The 16,082-nt window shown below is 40.2% G+C and overlaps 1 protein-coding gene across 2 annotated transcripts in view; it reads left to right on the forward strand.

Annotated features, from left to right (window-relative positions):
- Window positions 1-1,948: 1,948 nt before the first annotated feature.
- LOC127642986 (gametogenetin-binding protein 2-like) overlaps window positions 1,949-16,082 on the forward strand; it is a 14,142-nt gene continuing 8 nt past the window's right edge. The window contains exons 1-14 of one of the 2 annotated variants that reach the window (XM_052125486.1): window positions 1,949-2,038; window positions 3,999-4,105; window positions 4,289-4,369; window positions 4,489-4,742; window positions 4,857-4,955; window positions 5,206-5,319; window positions 6,457-6,666; window positions 6,757-6,931; window positions 8,722-8,913; window positions 9,068-9,215; window positions 10,545-10,670; window positions 14,716-14,870; window positions 15,092-15,289; window positions 15,385-16,082. The exon at window positions 15,385-16,082 is cut by the window's right edge and continues 8 nt beyond it. In XM_052125486.1, coding sequence (XP_051981446.1) covers window positions 4,013-4,105; window positions 4,289-4,369; window positions 4,489-4,742; window positions 4,857-4,955; window positions 5,206-5,319; window positions 6,457-6,666; window positions 6,757-6,931; window positions 8,722-8,913; window positions 9,068-9,215; window positions 10,545-10,670; window positions 14,716-14,870; window positions 15,092-15,289; window positions 15,385-15,576 — 2,037 coding nt within the window. In that variant the 5' untranslated portion in view covers window positions 1,949-2,038; window positions 3,999-4,012 and the 3' untranslated portion in view covers window positions 15,577-16,082. The remainder of the gene's footprint in view (window positions 2,039-3,998; window positions 4,106-4,288; window positions 4,370-4,488; window positions 4,743-4,856; window positions 4,956-5,205; window positions 5,320-6,456; window positions 6,667-6,756; window positions 6,932-8,721; window positions 8,914-9,067; window positions 9,216-10,544; window positions 10,671-14,715; window positions 14,871-15,091; window positions 15,290-15,384) is intronic. The other variant, XM_052125487.1, reaches the window with a different exon arrangement.

Raw genomic sequence — 16,082 nt, forward strand, 5'->3', positions numbered from 1 at the left:
CTGTAGGAGACTGTAGGAGACTGTGTGAGACTGTGTGAGACTGTAGGAGACTGTGTGAGACTGTGTGAGACTGTAGGAGACTGTAGAACACTGTAGGAGACTGTAGGAGACTGTAGGAGACTGTGTGAGACTGTAGGAGACTGTAGGAGACTGTATGAGACTGTAGAACACTGTAGGAGACTGTAGGAGACTGTGTGAGACTGTAGGAGACTGTATGAGACTGTAGAACACTGTAGGAGACTGTAGGAGACTGTGTGAGACTGTAGGAGACTGTAGAACACTGTAGGAGACTGTAGGAGACTGTGTGAGACTGTGTGAGACTGTAGGAGACTGTAGGAGACTGTATGAGACTGTAGAACACTGTAGGAGACTGTAGGAGACTGTGTGAGACTGTAGGAGACTGTATGAGACTGTAGAACACTGTAGGAGACTGTGTGAGACTGTGTGAGACTGTAGGAGACTGTAGCAGACTGTGTGAGACTGTAGGAGACTGTAGAACACTGTAGGAGACTGTAGGAGACTGTAGAACACTGTAGGAGACTGTAGGAGACTGTGTGAGACTGTGTGAGACTGTATGAGACTGTAGAACACTGTATGAGACTGTAGGAGACTGCAGAAGACTGTAGGAGACTGTGTGAGACTGCCATCTACTGGTACAGTTAAGAGACACATGCACAAACTTTGAGCTAGTGTCAAACTGAAATGTTGTTATTGTCTGCAGGTTGATGCAGAGAGATTCAATCACATATGGATCAAAACCTCTGTTGTATTTTGCTAAAGGAGATTATGTCTCTGTTCATTTAATTTGTGAGAAGGGACAGTTCACCCAAAAATTGTAATTCATTATTTCCTCACCCCCATGCCATCCCAGATGTGTATGACTTTCTTTATTCAGCAGAACACAAATGAAGATTTTTAGAAGAATATATCAGCTCTGTAGATCCATACAATATAAGCGAATGATGATCAGAACTTTGAAGCTCCAAAAAGCACATAAAGGCAGCATGACATTAAACCACACGACTCCAGTGGTTTAATCCATGTCTTCAGAGAAGATATGATATGTGTGGGTGAGAAAAAGTTCAATATTTAAGCCCTTTTGACTATTAACGCCCACTTTCACATTCGATTCGCATTCACCTGAACTGAGACGCATCGTTTTTACACAGTTAATCGGGGTATTTACAGTTATTAACATGATTAACATATATTAGCAGTTCTGTTTATTCAATTCATTTCTCATTACAGGATTTCCTGCAAGTAATGTGTGTGACATTACAGCTCAAACAAACCTCAGCACTGAGAAGGTTTACTGCCCGTTTGACTCCTTCATCAGACTCGTTATGTGGCTAAAGATCCCTCACTGATGTGTCAACTGTTAACAGTTCAGGACGACCAATAAACCCACAACACAACCAGAGTCCCACAAAAACATGCTATAAAGTTAAAAGACAAACATATAAATGTGTGTGTGTGTGTGTGTGTGTGTGTGTGTGTGTGTGTGTGTGTGTGTGTGTGTGTGTGTGTGTGTGTGTGTGTGTGTGAAAAACAACAGTGGCATTATGTAAACAAACTGGCATTTAGAGGGTTACAATCCTGAAAAGGAATGAATATTTGGTATTTATTTATGATCAGGGCTGATGTTGGTTAACAATATTAACTAATTGAAAGTGGAAAATAATATTAACATTTAATATTATTATGGCAGTTTTTTGTATGTATATATATATATATATATACAAATATATTGTCCTCTGAGGACTTCTGAGTAACTTTTTTAAACTGACGCACAAGGGATAAAATGTCACGCTCATGCCATGCCAAACTTCCCAAATACAAATTATACTTTTACCAACACTTAATTGTACATAATGAGCCCCTCCCACATGTCAATCAAACTGCACTACGTAATGTCCCAGAGCCCGGAAGTACTGTCTGACGTATTAGGGGGCAAGGGTCACAGAACATTCGCTTGCCACATACGCCTCTGTCGCACTTGTTTGTTTTCGTCCCTTAACAGCAACAACTTTCGAAACAGGTGAGTACGACAGCCGCAGTGTGTTATGTTTGCATTCTGTCGCTCGTATAAATACAATATCAGATTAAATATAACGCCACGCGGAGGATAAAGCCGGAGGGAATCAGTCCAAGTACATCTTGTACAGCACAGATTCAACAAAACCATAGATATTTTATGTATGAAAACACGTTTGCAGCCTGAAAATACATGCAGGATGAACATGCTGCAATGATAAAAAGTTATAGTTAAAAAAAATACCGTACTGCAAGTCACTGACATAACTAGCATGCTAAGCAGCTTCAAAAAGTTTCACAGCTTAGCCGAATGCTAAATTCATTTGAGAGAAAAAATATACTTTGTTTTTGTAATATCACTTAAAATGCCATCCTCCTCGTACATTTACACTTTAAATCTTTTAAAGCTCCTTGAAGTTGCGCTACATATAACTGTGAGCATTTCTGTGGCTAGCAGGCTAATTAGCAAATGTGTCATTGGAAGGCAAAGTAATGCAATAATTGCCTTTGATTATTTAACTGTTGTTGTTGATGTTTTTCAAGATAATTGTAATGTAGAATTTGGAGTGTATATTTGGTCATTTTTGAGCTGGTTTCTGGGTGAGTTTAGCCGCTAAATGTTAGCTTGTGCTGTGATGACCTCTTCACATTTGCACAGCTGACAATAGAACACTTACTGCATTTGTTAGACATCTGAGTGCATACATGTGAAACATATATAACACTGGAGTTATATATGTGCCACAATTCTGCACGGGCAGGATTAACTTTTTAGCATATAAAGTTATTTTGCAGGCACAAGATTATATTTTGAGTGCACAAAATTTCTGCACGTGCAAGATGATATTTGGGGCATACAAAAATGTATTTTGTACACGCTTGAACTCAGTTTTGTAAAGCAATGTGTCTTCTTGCAAAGATAAATTAGTTTTGAGCAAACAAAAATCAGTTCAAGTTCATTTGAATGTGAATTTGCTCAGAATTGTAAAATGTTGCTTTCTCCTCCTACCCACTCTGCGTGCAAAATACCTTTTTGCATGCTCAAAATATCATCATGCATGCGCAGAGCACATTTTGTGTGTGCAGAATTGTGACAAGTTTTTTTTTATATAGGCCTGCATGTCTCGAAAGACAATTGTTTAGCACCTTACGAGGTCAACTGTAGGTTTTGCAGCACCTAGAATGACTTGGTAGACTAATCCTTGAGTGACAATCCTTGCCACAGAAATTGCATGTGAATGCTGTAGCAGCTTCAGAGGTATTTTAGCATGTGGAAAATGATTTATTCATGTTTTTATGTCTGGGGTCTCTTGAGACACCAGAAGATGTAATGTGACATGTTTAACACGTTTACAATCGGTATTCACAATATTAGGATAAGTTGCAAAGTATCGACCGGATACTCCAATGATAAGTATGTTGTGTGAAATATGAAACAGATCATGAGATTTGAAGGAATAGTTCACCCAAAAATGTACATTCTCATCATTTACTCGCCCTCATGCTATCCCAGATGTGTATATGACTTGCTTTCTTCTGCAGAACACAAATGAAGATTTTTAGAAGAATGTCTCCGATCTATTGGTCCATATGCATGAATGATTGAATATTGAGCAAGATTTTGAATTGATATAGTTAATATAAACTCTTCTCTGCCCAGTAGTTGGGCAATATGCACAAAGAATGCGAATCGCCAAAAACAAAAGAAGAATGTGAAAGTTAAAGTGGAGATTTATCATTAAAAAGGATTTGATCAGTTTCTCACCCATACCTATTATATCGCTTCTGAATATATGGATTAAACCACTGTAGTTACTTTTTAATTGGATTACTTTTATGCTGCCTTTATGTACTTTTTGGAGATTCAAAGTTCTGGTCGCCATTCACTTGCATTGAATGGACCTAGAGAGCTGTGATATTCTTCTAATAATCTGGGATTGTCCCCTATATTCATGCACAAACAGATCAGCGAGAAGAGATGGCACATCTGGTAGCTGTCTGCAGGGACGGGGAAGAGGACTATCTTTTCCTTGCACGCCAGATTCCCCTTTACATCGATGACACACTTACGGTAAGATCAGGTATTTTTTGTCATTTATGTTTCCCTCTTTAAAGAGCAAATCAACTGTTCTTAGTGTTGGGTTCAAATGCAGTTGTTGTGTTGGTCTATTCCCCTAAACTGCTTTTTAAACAATGAGTGACTGCGTGCAATTCTACCGTATATTCATATTATATGTGTATATTTATGTTGTAGATGGTGATGGAATTTCCTGACAGTGTTCTGGACTTTACCAGCCATCAGATCAACAGCTCACAAATGAAGCAGTTTGTCGAGGTAAACGAATGTCACCCATTGAGCTCCCTTGTGATCACATTACTCAAAAATCAACAAAGTATTAAATGATATTTTGCAAAAAGAAAATGAAGCTGAATGTTGAACGTTTCATCCGCCAGCACCACAGTATGCTGAAGCAGCAGGACCTGAACATGGCGTTGATGGTGATGTCACGCGAGGTCTTCAGCGCTCTGTCACAGCTGGTGCCATGTGTGGGCTGCCGGCGCAGCGTGGAACGTCTGTTCTCTCAGCTCACAGACTCTGGGTACTTTGCCCTGGAGCCTCTCACTGTAGGATCTTCTGGAGTGTTGTCAGTCACACAGGCGTGCCTCACAGACCCCAGGAAACTCTACACACTCTTTTATGTTCATGGGTAAGTGCTTGCAGTTTGCATACAGGAAGGCGATTTGAATATTTTTACAACAAAACAAAAAAATCACCTGTAATGTAGCTGTGTAGTCAAATGTTTTTTCTTTCCTTGTTGCAGGACAAAGTTAAACAACATAATTGATGCCATCCCCAAGAGTAAAAAGAACAAGCGCTGCCAGCTTCACTCGTTAGACACGCATAAACCCAAGCCTTTAGGGTGAGTCACCGATCTCTCACACAAAATGTGCGATGGTCCTGTGGATTGTGATAAAACAGATCATTATTCTAATCAAATGGAATCAATGGTGACATCACACGTGGACAGAAATCAGCTGGTCTCCCTCAACTATGAGGGAGACAAGCTGCAACAGTCGACTATGGAGACTTCCAAAATGTTAAGCCATGGTTTCTGTTGTCAGTTTGTGAAGTGTATTACGTTGGTGTTTACAATGGTGACTGGTCCACAGGGGCAGCTGGATGGACGTGTGGGAGCTGATGTCACAGGAGTGTCGTGATGAGGTAGTCTTGATTGACAGTTCTTCTCTATTAGAAACTCTGGAGACGTACCTGCGAAAACACAGGTAACAGATGTTGACTGACCAGGTGACCGCATCTGGATTACAGCAGACTTAGTTTTCTCATATGTGTAACTGGTGCAATGGGGCGGCTGTGGCTCAGGTGGTAGAGCGGGTTGTCCACTAATCACAGGGTTGGTGGTTGGTGGTTCGAATCCCGGCCCACATGACTCCACATGCCAGAGTGTCATTGGGCAAGACACTGAACCCCAAGTTGCTCCCAATGGCAGGCTAGCACCTTGCATGGCAGCTCTGCCACCATTGGTGAATGTGTCACAGTGTAAAGCGCTTTGAATACCGTTAAGGTTAAAAAGCCGCTATATAAGTGCAGACCGTTTACCATTAGATGGTTTTTAGATTCAGAACTTTGTTTTTGACACAAGTAAATAAAATAAGATATAAATTAGAGCTTTCGCTATAACAGATTTATTCCAACTTCATGATGATGGCATGTTTGTGTCAATCAAAACAGGGCTGCATGATTTGGTCAAAAAGTCATATTAGCTTGTGTATCAGTGCTAAAAGTTCAAAGGCATAAAACCACATCAAAACACATCAAAACAGCAACTCGTGTTTAGTAGGTTGCGTGAAAACTTCTAATGAATGTGCTTGCAGTATGTATTAAATTATATATATTTGTTGTTGTCGTTTGTGTAAGGCTGAATCAGTTCAGTAACTTTTATTTAATCAGGATTAAAAACTCACTGAGCAAAAATAGCTTTTACAAGAGTGGCATGGCCAAGAGGCAATAAAGACACAATGACAAATAACAGTGTAGTGGTCTAAAGCATATTACTGGTAATCAGAAGGTCGATGGTTCGATCCCCACAGCCACCACCATTGTGTCCTTGAGTAAGGCACTTAACTCCAGGTTGCTCCGGGGGGATTGTCCCTGTAATAAGTGCACTGTAAGTCACTTTGGATAAAAGCATCTGCCAAATGCATAAATGTAAATCTAAATGCATAGTCATTTTATCCAGTCAAATATCACAACATGACAATACAATCTACTAAATCAGTGTTCTACTGTGACTCCGTTAAATATGTGCCAAGAGTCCAGTCAATTGTATTGGACACATTTAGCTTTATTCAAATGTTTGGAAGTCTAATCTCAATGTTCTCTTCCTGTGATGGGGTCGTCAGGTTCTGTACCGACTGTAAGAACAAGGTTCTGAGAGCGTATAACATCCTGGTGGGAGATCTGGACTGCAGTAAAGAGAAGGGTTACTGTGCGGCTCTGTACGAGGGTTTACGCTGCTGTCCGCATGAGCGGCACATTCACGTCTGCTGTGAGACCGACTTCATCGCTCACTTACTTGGCCGAGCAGAACCAGAGTTCGCAGGAGGTTACGAGTGAGTTATCATAGCTGTGCAGTGCAGAAAATGCTTCAATAAAATGCTTGTACACCACTGCATACGTTTCATTGTTTGTAATATTTACAGGCGTAGAGAGAGACACGCCAAGACCATAGACGTCGCGCAGGAGGAGGTGTTGACGTGTTTGGGAATTCATCTGTACGAGCGACTGCACAGAATCTGGCAAAAGCTGCGGGCAGAGGAGCAGACGTGGCAAATGCTCTTCTATCTTGGCATTGACGCTCTACGCAAAAGCTTTGAGGTGCCGCTGCCGTCTGATATTAATGCTACAATGTTGTGCCTTTATTAGGAAGTCATGTTGAACTCCTTAAACATTTCACAAATGGGGTACAAGTTGGTGCCCCACTACTTTTAAAAAAAAATTTAAGCAATGAAGACATCAATCCCATGTTTTTAGGGAAAATAAATAAATATATATATATATATATTAAAGATGTTAGATTAACTATTATCTAATATAAAATTAGCATAGCATCATTAGTAGCTAGTTTTAAATGCATCAAATGTCTGTACTGGGAAGACGAGTACCTACTAAATTCAATACCAACAGAGCAATTCAAGCTTGAAGTACCACCTGTTTACAGCAGGGGGCAGTAATCGAAACTTCTGCTGTATCGGCAACGCAGCTGTTCAGAGATCAAACCAAACTCTGGCATGCTTGACACTTGTGACAGCACAAGGTGAGGACGCATTCTTGCGTTCAAGCACAGCTGGACGGAGAGCAATTCTGAATGCAGGAATCTAGAGACGTGTCTTTCTAAGTTTTAAACTGTTTAACTTGACGCAGCGACCGACCGCTGTTTATGATGCAACGCTATCAAAGTGAGATGCTCAAAGCGTTCATCTGATGCAGGTGTACACTGACGCATCCTTGGAAAATCCCTTATAATAAATCTATCTCGGACGAGGTTGACGAATTCGGTTACAAAATGGATTGCTGTGGACTTTAGGTCAATGATAGGCTTATGTTCAATTATGTGGAAGTAAATATATTGCCTTCTGAAGCCACGCTTTTTCTTATCAATGCGTTGCTCGTCTGCCTTAATAATGTAAAACTGTAATGCATTTTAATAATTGTTTTTATAATATATATCATATTTATCATTATTTATATAACTATTTTTAATTATTTTATCATTGTTGCATTTTAATTATCTGAATTCTTATTTTTATAATACATATTATATTTATAATTATTTAAATAACCATTTATAATAATTTTATCATTATATGTTGCATTTTAATTATCTGAATTATGTTTATAATATATATAATATTTATAATTATTTAAATAACCATTTATAATTATTTTATCATTATATGTTGCATTTTAATTATCTGAATTATGTTTATAATATATATAATATTTATAATTATTTAAATAACTATTTTTAATAATTTTATCATTATATGTTGCATTTTAATTATCTGAATTCTTATTGTTTTAATAGATATTATATTTATAATTAAGTAACTATATTTTATCATATGTTGCATTTTAATTATATGAATTCTTATTTTTATAATATTTATAATTTAAATAACAAATTATTTTATCATATGTTGTATTTGAATTATCTGAATAATTATTCTTATAATATAATTATTTAAATAACTATTTATAATTATTTGATCATATGTTGCATATTAATGATCTGAATTATTATTTTAATATGTTATATATAAATGCAATTATTTGCTCATATGTTGAATTATTGTTATTTGAGGGACTTTCTCAGCAAATATTTAATATGCAATTAATTAGATTAATCACCATATGTGATGAATTCAATTAATTGACAGCCTTTGTAATAATTTTTTGTATTTTGTTTATCATCTCACAGGGTTTTACACTGTATTCAGACATGTCCCATTTTGGTAATATTGTTGGAAAAATTGCAATATTTAAAAACAAATGACACCGTTTTAAAAGTATGTGCCCTGTTTTATACCCTGTTCATGGAAAGTGGCAGATATTGAAATGATAATTGTATGGGACACTTATGGTAAACGGTGTGTGCATGTATGCAGATGGCGGTGGAAAGGGTGCAGGGCATCAGCAGGTTGGAGCAGCTCTGCGAGGAACTGTCTGAAGAGGAGAGAGCAAAAGAACACAAACAGGAGAAAAAGAGGCAAAAACGCAAGAACAGGCGTAAAAACAAGTGCGGCTTTGATATGACCGAACAAGAAACAGAGGGGGAGAAGGACAAAAATCTTGATGAGGTAACGACTCCTTTAATGCATCCCTGGCACTGTTCGTCTCATTATCTGCTCTAAAATCATTGCACTTGGCGTTTGTAACCAGTTGAGAAAACACAGAAAATGTGTGGAGACCTTGTGATCAGAATTTCTCATTCACTCTCTTGTCTTTGCACAGGGTTCATCAGAGTCGGTTGACAGTGGTTGTAAGTCATGTGGTAGTGGTGAGGAGTCTGGGGGGAGCATGGAGGTCATCGTGATCAGAGAGAACTCGCCCTGTACCTGCCCTGCAGCTTCCATCCTGCACTCCCCCAAACCCAAGAAAGGTAAGGAGTGTCGACTTGTGTCGATAGAAAAATAGATTGTTTTACAAGTTCTTGCTGCCATCTAGTGGAATCTAGTGAAACACTTTTTTTGCAAAGAGAGTCTGAATCACAGGCTTTAAAAGACAAGATTAAAAAAAGAATCGATGTTCTTTATAAGATTGTAACCATGTGCGAAATCATTTATGAACTTTTTTTTTTAACATTTGGGGGGGGGGGGTGGGGTCTGTATAATGAGACCAATATTTAGCAATTAGTCCACTATTGGCACTTTTCCACGGCACGTTACAGTTCGACTCGCCTCAACTCGAGACTCTTTTCTGAGCTTGCATTTCCACTGCAGTTCAGTGCCGCATCAACGTGGGCGGGATTATTGGCTGATCGTCATAGTTCATAGCGCCGTGACATCATCTTAAACGCGACACAAACTGACCAAAACAATAACACTACTGTTAGCTGCTAGCTCATTGTGCTGCATAAAGCAGTTGTTCATGGTTATTTTAAACAAGTGTAACAGTTAAATGTTCCTGGTTGTTTTAGAAGCTTCCAGTAGCTGCTCAACTAAATAAAGTGAAGCTTTCAAGCAGAGGATCGAGTTAACGTAACAAAACGTCCCATCCTCCATCGTGGCTGCGTCCCGGGCACTCTCCCTCCCATTGCTCGCCGGTTTAGATAGCGTCCATTTGGTCAAACCACTTCCACTTTTCCTTGATGGTTCTGTAGTCACTTAAGTTTTGTTTAATGTTTACACTGTTTACACCTACACTGTTGGTAGGTCCGTTGGTAGCCGTGAGCGGCCAACAGCAGAGACACTTCCTGAAAGACTTTTTCGTTTCGTTCATCGCTAACGAGTGGACCGTCTGCACCTCGTTTATTGACCACGGTGTGGTTTTGCGCACAGCCATTTATTTTTTCACAATCGAAAGTCGCGTGAACAAACGATTCTGCAGCGGTGTTGATGTCGCGTTTCGCAAATCCAGTGACGCTAGTAGTGACGATTCTCCCTGAACAATCAGTGATCTGGAGGGTTTTGACGTCACATTTAGTATCGGCTCGGCTCACTTGGAACCTCGACCGAGGTGGTACTAAAACATTATCAGGTACAGGTACTATCCACAGTGGAAAACCCCCAAAAAGGGAGTAGAGTAGAGTAGAGTAGAGTAGAGTAGAGTAGAGTAGAGTAGAGTAGAGTAGAGTAGAGTAGAGTAGAGTAGTACCGTGCAGTGGAAAAGCCCCATATATGTGTGTTTGGTGTTTTTGTGCAGAAAAAACGTGCATGCATTGCAACAAACTGTGATCTGATTGTGCCTTCGCATGTCTTTGTATCTCCAGCACTGTTGCCTCACAGCAGTGGCAGCGACTGTGGCTACTGCTCCAGTATGGACGGCAGTGAGATGGGCTCTAGAGAGGGCTCAGATGTGGCCTGCACCGAGGGCATGTGTAACCATGATGAAACGGGTATGGAAAAAGTGTGATTGATGAGGACTTTTTAGTTCACATTCAGTCAGAAATATACATCTGTGGTAGAAAAGCCCTTCGATTATCTCACATGTTCAGTGTGTCATTTCGTAATTGATAAATGGTGTCGTGTTTAGCAGTGTAAATATATACACACATACACACTATATGGACAAAAGTATTGGGACACCTACACATTACACCTACAGGAGCTTTTATGACATCCAATTCTAAATCCATAGGCATTAATATCGAGTTGGTCCCCCATTTGCAGCTATAACAGCTTCCACTCTTCTGGGAAGGATTTCTACCAGATTTTTGTGTGTGTTTGATGGAATTTTTGCTAGAATTTTTAAGAGCATTTGTGAGGTCAGACACTGATGTTGGATGAGAGGGCCTGGCTCACAATCTCCGTTCTAGTTCATCCCAAAGGTGTTCGATAGGGTTGAGGTCAGGGCTCTGTGCGGGCCAGTCAAGTTCTTCCACACCAAACTCATCCAACCATGCCTTTATGGACCTTGATTTGTGCATTGGGGCGCAGTCATGCTGGAACAGAAACGGGCCTTCCCCAAACTGTTTCCACAAAGTCGGAAGCATAGAATTATCCTAAGCGGAGGCGTTAACATTTCCCTTCAGTGGAACTAAGGGGTCTAGGCCAACCCCAGAGCATTATCCCTCCTCCACCAGAGATTACAGTTGGCACAATGCAGTCAGGCAGGAAATGTTCTCCTGGCATTCGCCAAACCCAGACATGTCCATCAGACTTCCAGATAGAGAAGCGTGATTCATCACTCCACAGAGTCCAGTGGTGGCGTGCTTTACACAACTCCATCCTACGTTTGGCATTGTGCTTGTTAAGGCTTGCATACAGCTGCTCGACCATGGAAACCCATGCCATGAAGCTCCCGGAGCACAGTTTCTGTGCTGATGTTAATGCCAGAGCAGGTCTGAAACTGAGTCAGCAGCGCGTTGGCGACTGTTACGCACTATGCGCCTCAGCAATCGGCGACCCCGCTCTAACTTTACGTGGTCTGCCACTCCGTCGCTGAGTTGCTGTGGTTCCTAAATGCTTCCTATTTGCAATAATACCACTTACAGTTCATCGTGAAATTTCACGAACTGACTTGTTGCAACGGTGGCATCTGATTCCAGTACCACGCTCTTAATCCAGTGAGCTATTTAGAACGACCCATTCTTTCACACATGTTTGTAAAGGCAGACTGCAAGGCTAGGTGCTTGATTTTATACACCTGTGGCAATGGGACTGAATGAAACACCTGAATTCAATGTTTAAGAGGTGTGGCCCAATACATGCAAAAAAACACTGTAAAGAATGTCTGGGAGCAACAGCGCATCACACAGTTCTGGGAGCACTATGTATGTGCGTTCCTCCATACTAATGACTTTACCGTGCGGATCTATTCGATATTTTGGTAACATTTTACAACAAGGGTGCATTTGTTAACATTAGTAAATGCATTGGGTATCATGAACAAGCATTTAACAATATACAGTATTTTGTACAGCATTTATTCATCTTAGTTAATGTTAGTAATGAAAGTGCAATTGTTCGTTGGAAGGTCTTGTTATTTTATAGTGCATTAACTGATGTTAACAAATACATCTTTTGATGCTGTAGACCAGTGGTCACCAACCTTTTTGAGCCCAAGATCCCTGACCTCAGCCCTGATTAAAGGCAAGATCTACCTAATGAAGCAAGAGAAAGAAAGCCAAAATACTTCCAACTTGAGGCCTTTTGTTTAGGCAGACTGTAACTGGTGTATTAAACACGTCGTAGCTATTGCTTTAAGAACTTTACATCACAACATCAATTTTAAGTTGCATTAAATTCATATGAATACAAATAGGAAAGGAATGTGACCTATTTTCTATTTACTTTTATATAAGTATGTAGGTAGGGCCTTTGAAAAATTAGGTGATAAGAGGGAACTTTAAAATTAATTAATGCATTAGGTATCATGAACTAATAATGAACAGCATTTATGAATTATGTAGATAAGGTTATTTTGTTCATAGTGGTAAAAAAAATCAACACATTTTGTAATGAGCAGATCATATGTAGTGCCATTAATAACAGTTAATTGTGAAGCTTATGATATTGCTTCATGTATGTTTGTTATTTACTTTGTATCATTTAAGAAAGCAGATTAATGGCAATAACTTCCCCAGTAAATTAAACTAAATGCAGGTCTAGTCCATTTTATGCAGCATCACTTTCACAATACCAACAGGCAAAACGTTTGCAGTAATGTTCACTCAAGTCAGTGCGATGCCTGTGATTGAATACTGTCTGTGGATAGCTGTCCCTAAAGGTCGGATGGTTAGAATTGTGGTGCCGCTCCAGATTTCCTCTTTTAGCCAGTGCTTTGTTTGCTGGCATAACATACATACATATACACTTGTCTTTAACTAACGTAAAAATGAACTGTTCTTCCCATTCTGGATGAAAATAATAGGTTCGCGGCTTCTTTCGCGGAGCCTCAGCCATGTTAGCTGTCTGTAACTTGGCTTAAACTCCCGCGCTCTGCAGCGTCTGCGCACATAAAGCCCGCCTACTTTGATTTGATTGGTCATCTCAAATATTCTGACATTGACGAGCAGTGGCAGACCAATGAGGCTCAGATGAACACACACACACACACAGCCTGTCCTCTGTTGACGTGCGCTCAGCTCTGCGCCGCTGCGTATTGAAGAAGAACGCGCTGAATCTGATTATAACAACACTGAAGCGAACACGAATTTGTGTAGCCTACACTTAATCACACATTTTTAGGGGGGCTAGGCAGAAGTTTAGGGGGGCTGAAGCTGTTTTAATATTATTTTCACGATCTACAGGAAAATCTCAAAGATCGACGGGTTGGTGACCCCTGCTGTAGACGTATTGTTCATGTTAGCTAATGTTGTCAACTAACGCTAACAGATGGAATCTTAATGTATAGCGTTACCGATATTTTTCAGAAGTGTCAATAAACCTGTCTTCGGCACAGTTCAGTTGTGTATTCCTCTTATTTGCTTTGCAAACTCTTTGAAGGCTTTTGGACTTTCAGGACACCTTTATTTCAGGATGCGATGATTGGTCCGCTGGTTATTCCTTTGATGCGCATCTTGTATTCCTAATAAATTCAGTAGAAGTTTATTTGATAAATGTGTTTCCATCACAGTGTATTCGCATTTCTTCTTATCAAATAAAACATTTATCCACCTCAAGAGGGTGTATTCATTTTTTTTTATTAGCATTTTGGAAATTCACATCTTGTTTATATGCGATATCCCAAAATGTGCATAAAAATATTTTCATGGAAACCCAGCTACTGACGGATGTGTGTCTGCTTTCAGCAGCTTAAATCTTTTTTTATATTATATATTTCTCCCAATTTGGAGCGCCCAATTCCCAGTACTTAGTAGGTCCTCGTGGTGGTGCGGTTGCTCATCTCAATCTGGGTGGTGGAGGACAAGTCTCCGTTGTCTCCGCTTCGGAGACCGTCAATCCACGCATCTGATCACGTGACTCGTTGTGCATGACACCGCGGAGACTCGCAGCATGTGACCACACGCACAACTCACCACACGCCCCATTGAGAGCGAGAACCACTAATCACGACCACAAGGAGGTTACCCCATGTGACTCTACCCTCCCTAGCAACCGGGCCAATTTGGTTGCTAAGGAGACCTGACTGGAGTCACTCAACACGCCCTGGTTTCCACCTCACGATTCCAGGGGTGATAGTCAGCGTCAATACTCACAGAGCCACCCAAACCCCCTTAGCAGCTTAAATCTATGTTTCAGATTCAGCTGCTGAGAGAATTACTTTAAATTTGGCATCGTTCTCTCTTCTGACTATTGTAATGCATCTCTCTATTGTTTTTCTCTTTTTGGAAAGTTGTGGAGATGAAATGGTGGATTATTTCTTTTGCTGTTGGAGCAAATGGCAACACAAATAATATTTTGTGCTCGTCAATTGTTGCAGCCTGGAAACTTGTAAACACTTTGCATTTAATAATTAATTAAAGTCTCTGTCTCCAGGTGAATATTCATGTAGTCACCACTGTCTGGAGGAGAAAGAGGAGGATGCTGTGGACAGCTGTGTGGAGTGTTGGGCCAACTCTGAAGAAAACACAAAGGGCAAGAATAAAAAGAAGAAAAGAAAAAACAAGGGCTCACTGTGCAGGAGTGATCATGTGAGTCTCCATGCTCCGTTATAGACACGCTGATGTCCTATTTATAAACGCAAGCTTTTGTGTCATGTATACTTGGACAGACCGATGAAGACTGGAGCTCAATTAAATGGTGTTAAAGCACAAATGGGCTGCAGCACCACTTGCATGCTGTGTGAAACAAGCAGGCCTCAAGGTGAAACTAGGGATTAGCACTAAGCTTGAAATCTCTTCCTCTGTCACAGGTATCTAAAGCAGAGGAGAGCTGTGTATCTGACAGCGGTAGAGGATCTGCCAGTCACGAGTCTTCCTCCTCTTCATCTCATCTGTGCAGAAGCAAAGACACACCGTGCTGTGAATCCTCAGCCAGCAGCAGACATCATCACGGTTCACATCTCTCACCAGACAACTGTGGAGACAGCAAGAGCCTCATTGAGTTACTGGTGAGTCCCTTTACTCATCCATCACTCGGACAAGAAGAGGTCTTTGACGATCGACTAAAAGTAAATGTCAATTTGTCTAATTCCTTTGTAAACAGAAGGAATCTGAAGTGACCTCAGAAGACGAAAACTGTCTGACACCGGACGAGATCCAGTCGTTCGTAGAGAACAACAAATCCTTCTACCGCACGCGGGACCAGTACAGACAGCACCTGAAAGACCGCTTCACCAAATATTGCCGCTCGAACGTATGTAGCGGAGAGTGGCTGCCCACCACCAGCGTCAACTAGACTGCACACTAACTCACTTATTTTTATAGACCTTAAAACACTCAATGATCACCACTGCTTTGGGGAGAAAACACACAGGGTATTTGAAATGGGTAAAATGGTGTCAACCTTGACGCTCATGTTATGTTGGGAAAAGTTACATGTGTTTTGCATCTATAAATGTCTTTCCATTCAAGCGTCTCCTCTTTCACTCTGAATCCTTCTCAACCAATCACAGTTGGCTTTGTTTTCTTTCTCTTGCGGCACTTTGATTAGGGAGCAGGATAATAAATGATCAAGTTTGCGGGCCTTGACTGTAGGGTTAGGTGTTGGTAGTCTTAATGTATTGTTTGTTAACCTTTTTTTGTCATTTCAAATCATTTCTCTGACTGTGACAATAAATGTGTACAGAAATGAAATTATCTAAATGAGAAGATTTTACAGAAAGATGAAAACATCCATTTATAAAGAAATGTGGGTGTAATGTTGAGCGCAATGTGAAGAATTTATGTAATAATAAAGAATAT

The sequence above is a fragment of the Xyrauchen texanus genome, chromosome 4, assembly GCF_025860055.1.
Source record: "Xyrauchen texanus isolate HMW12.3.18 chromosome 4, RBS_HiC_50CHRs, whole genome shotgun sequence".
NCBI lineage: Eukaryota > Metazoa > Chordata > Actinopteri > Cypriniformes > Catostomidae > Xyrauchen > Xyrauchen texanus.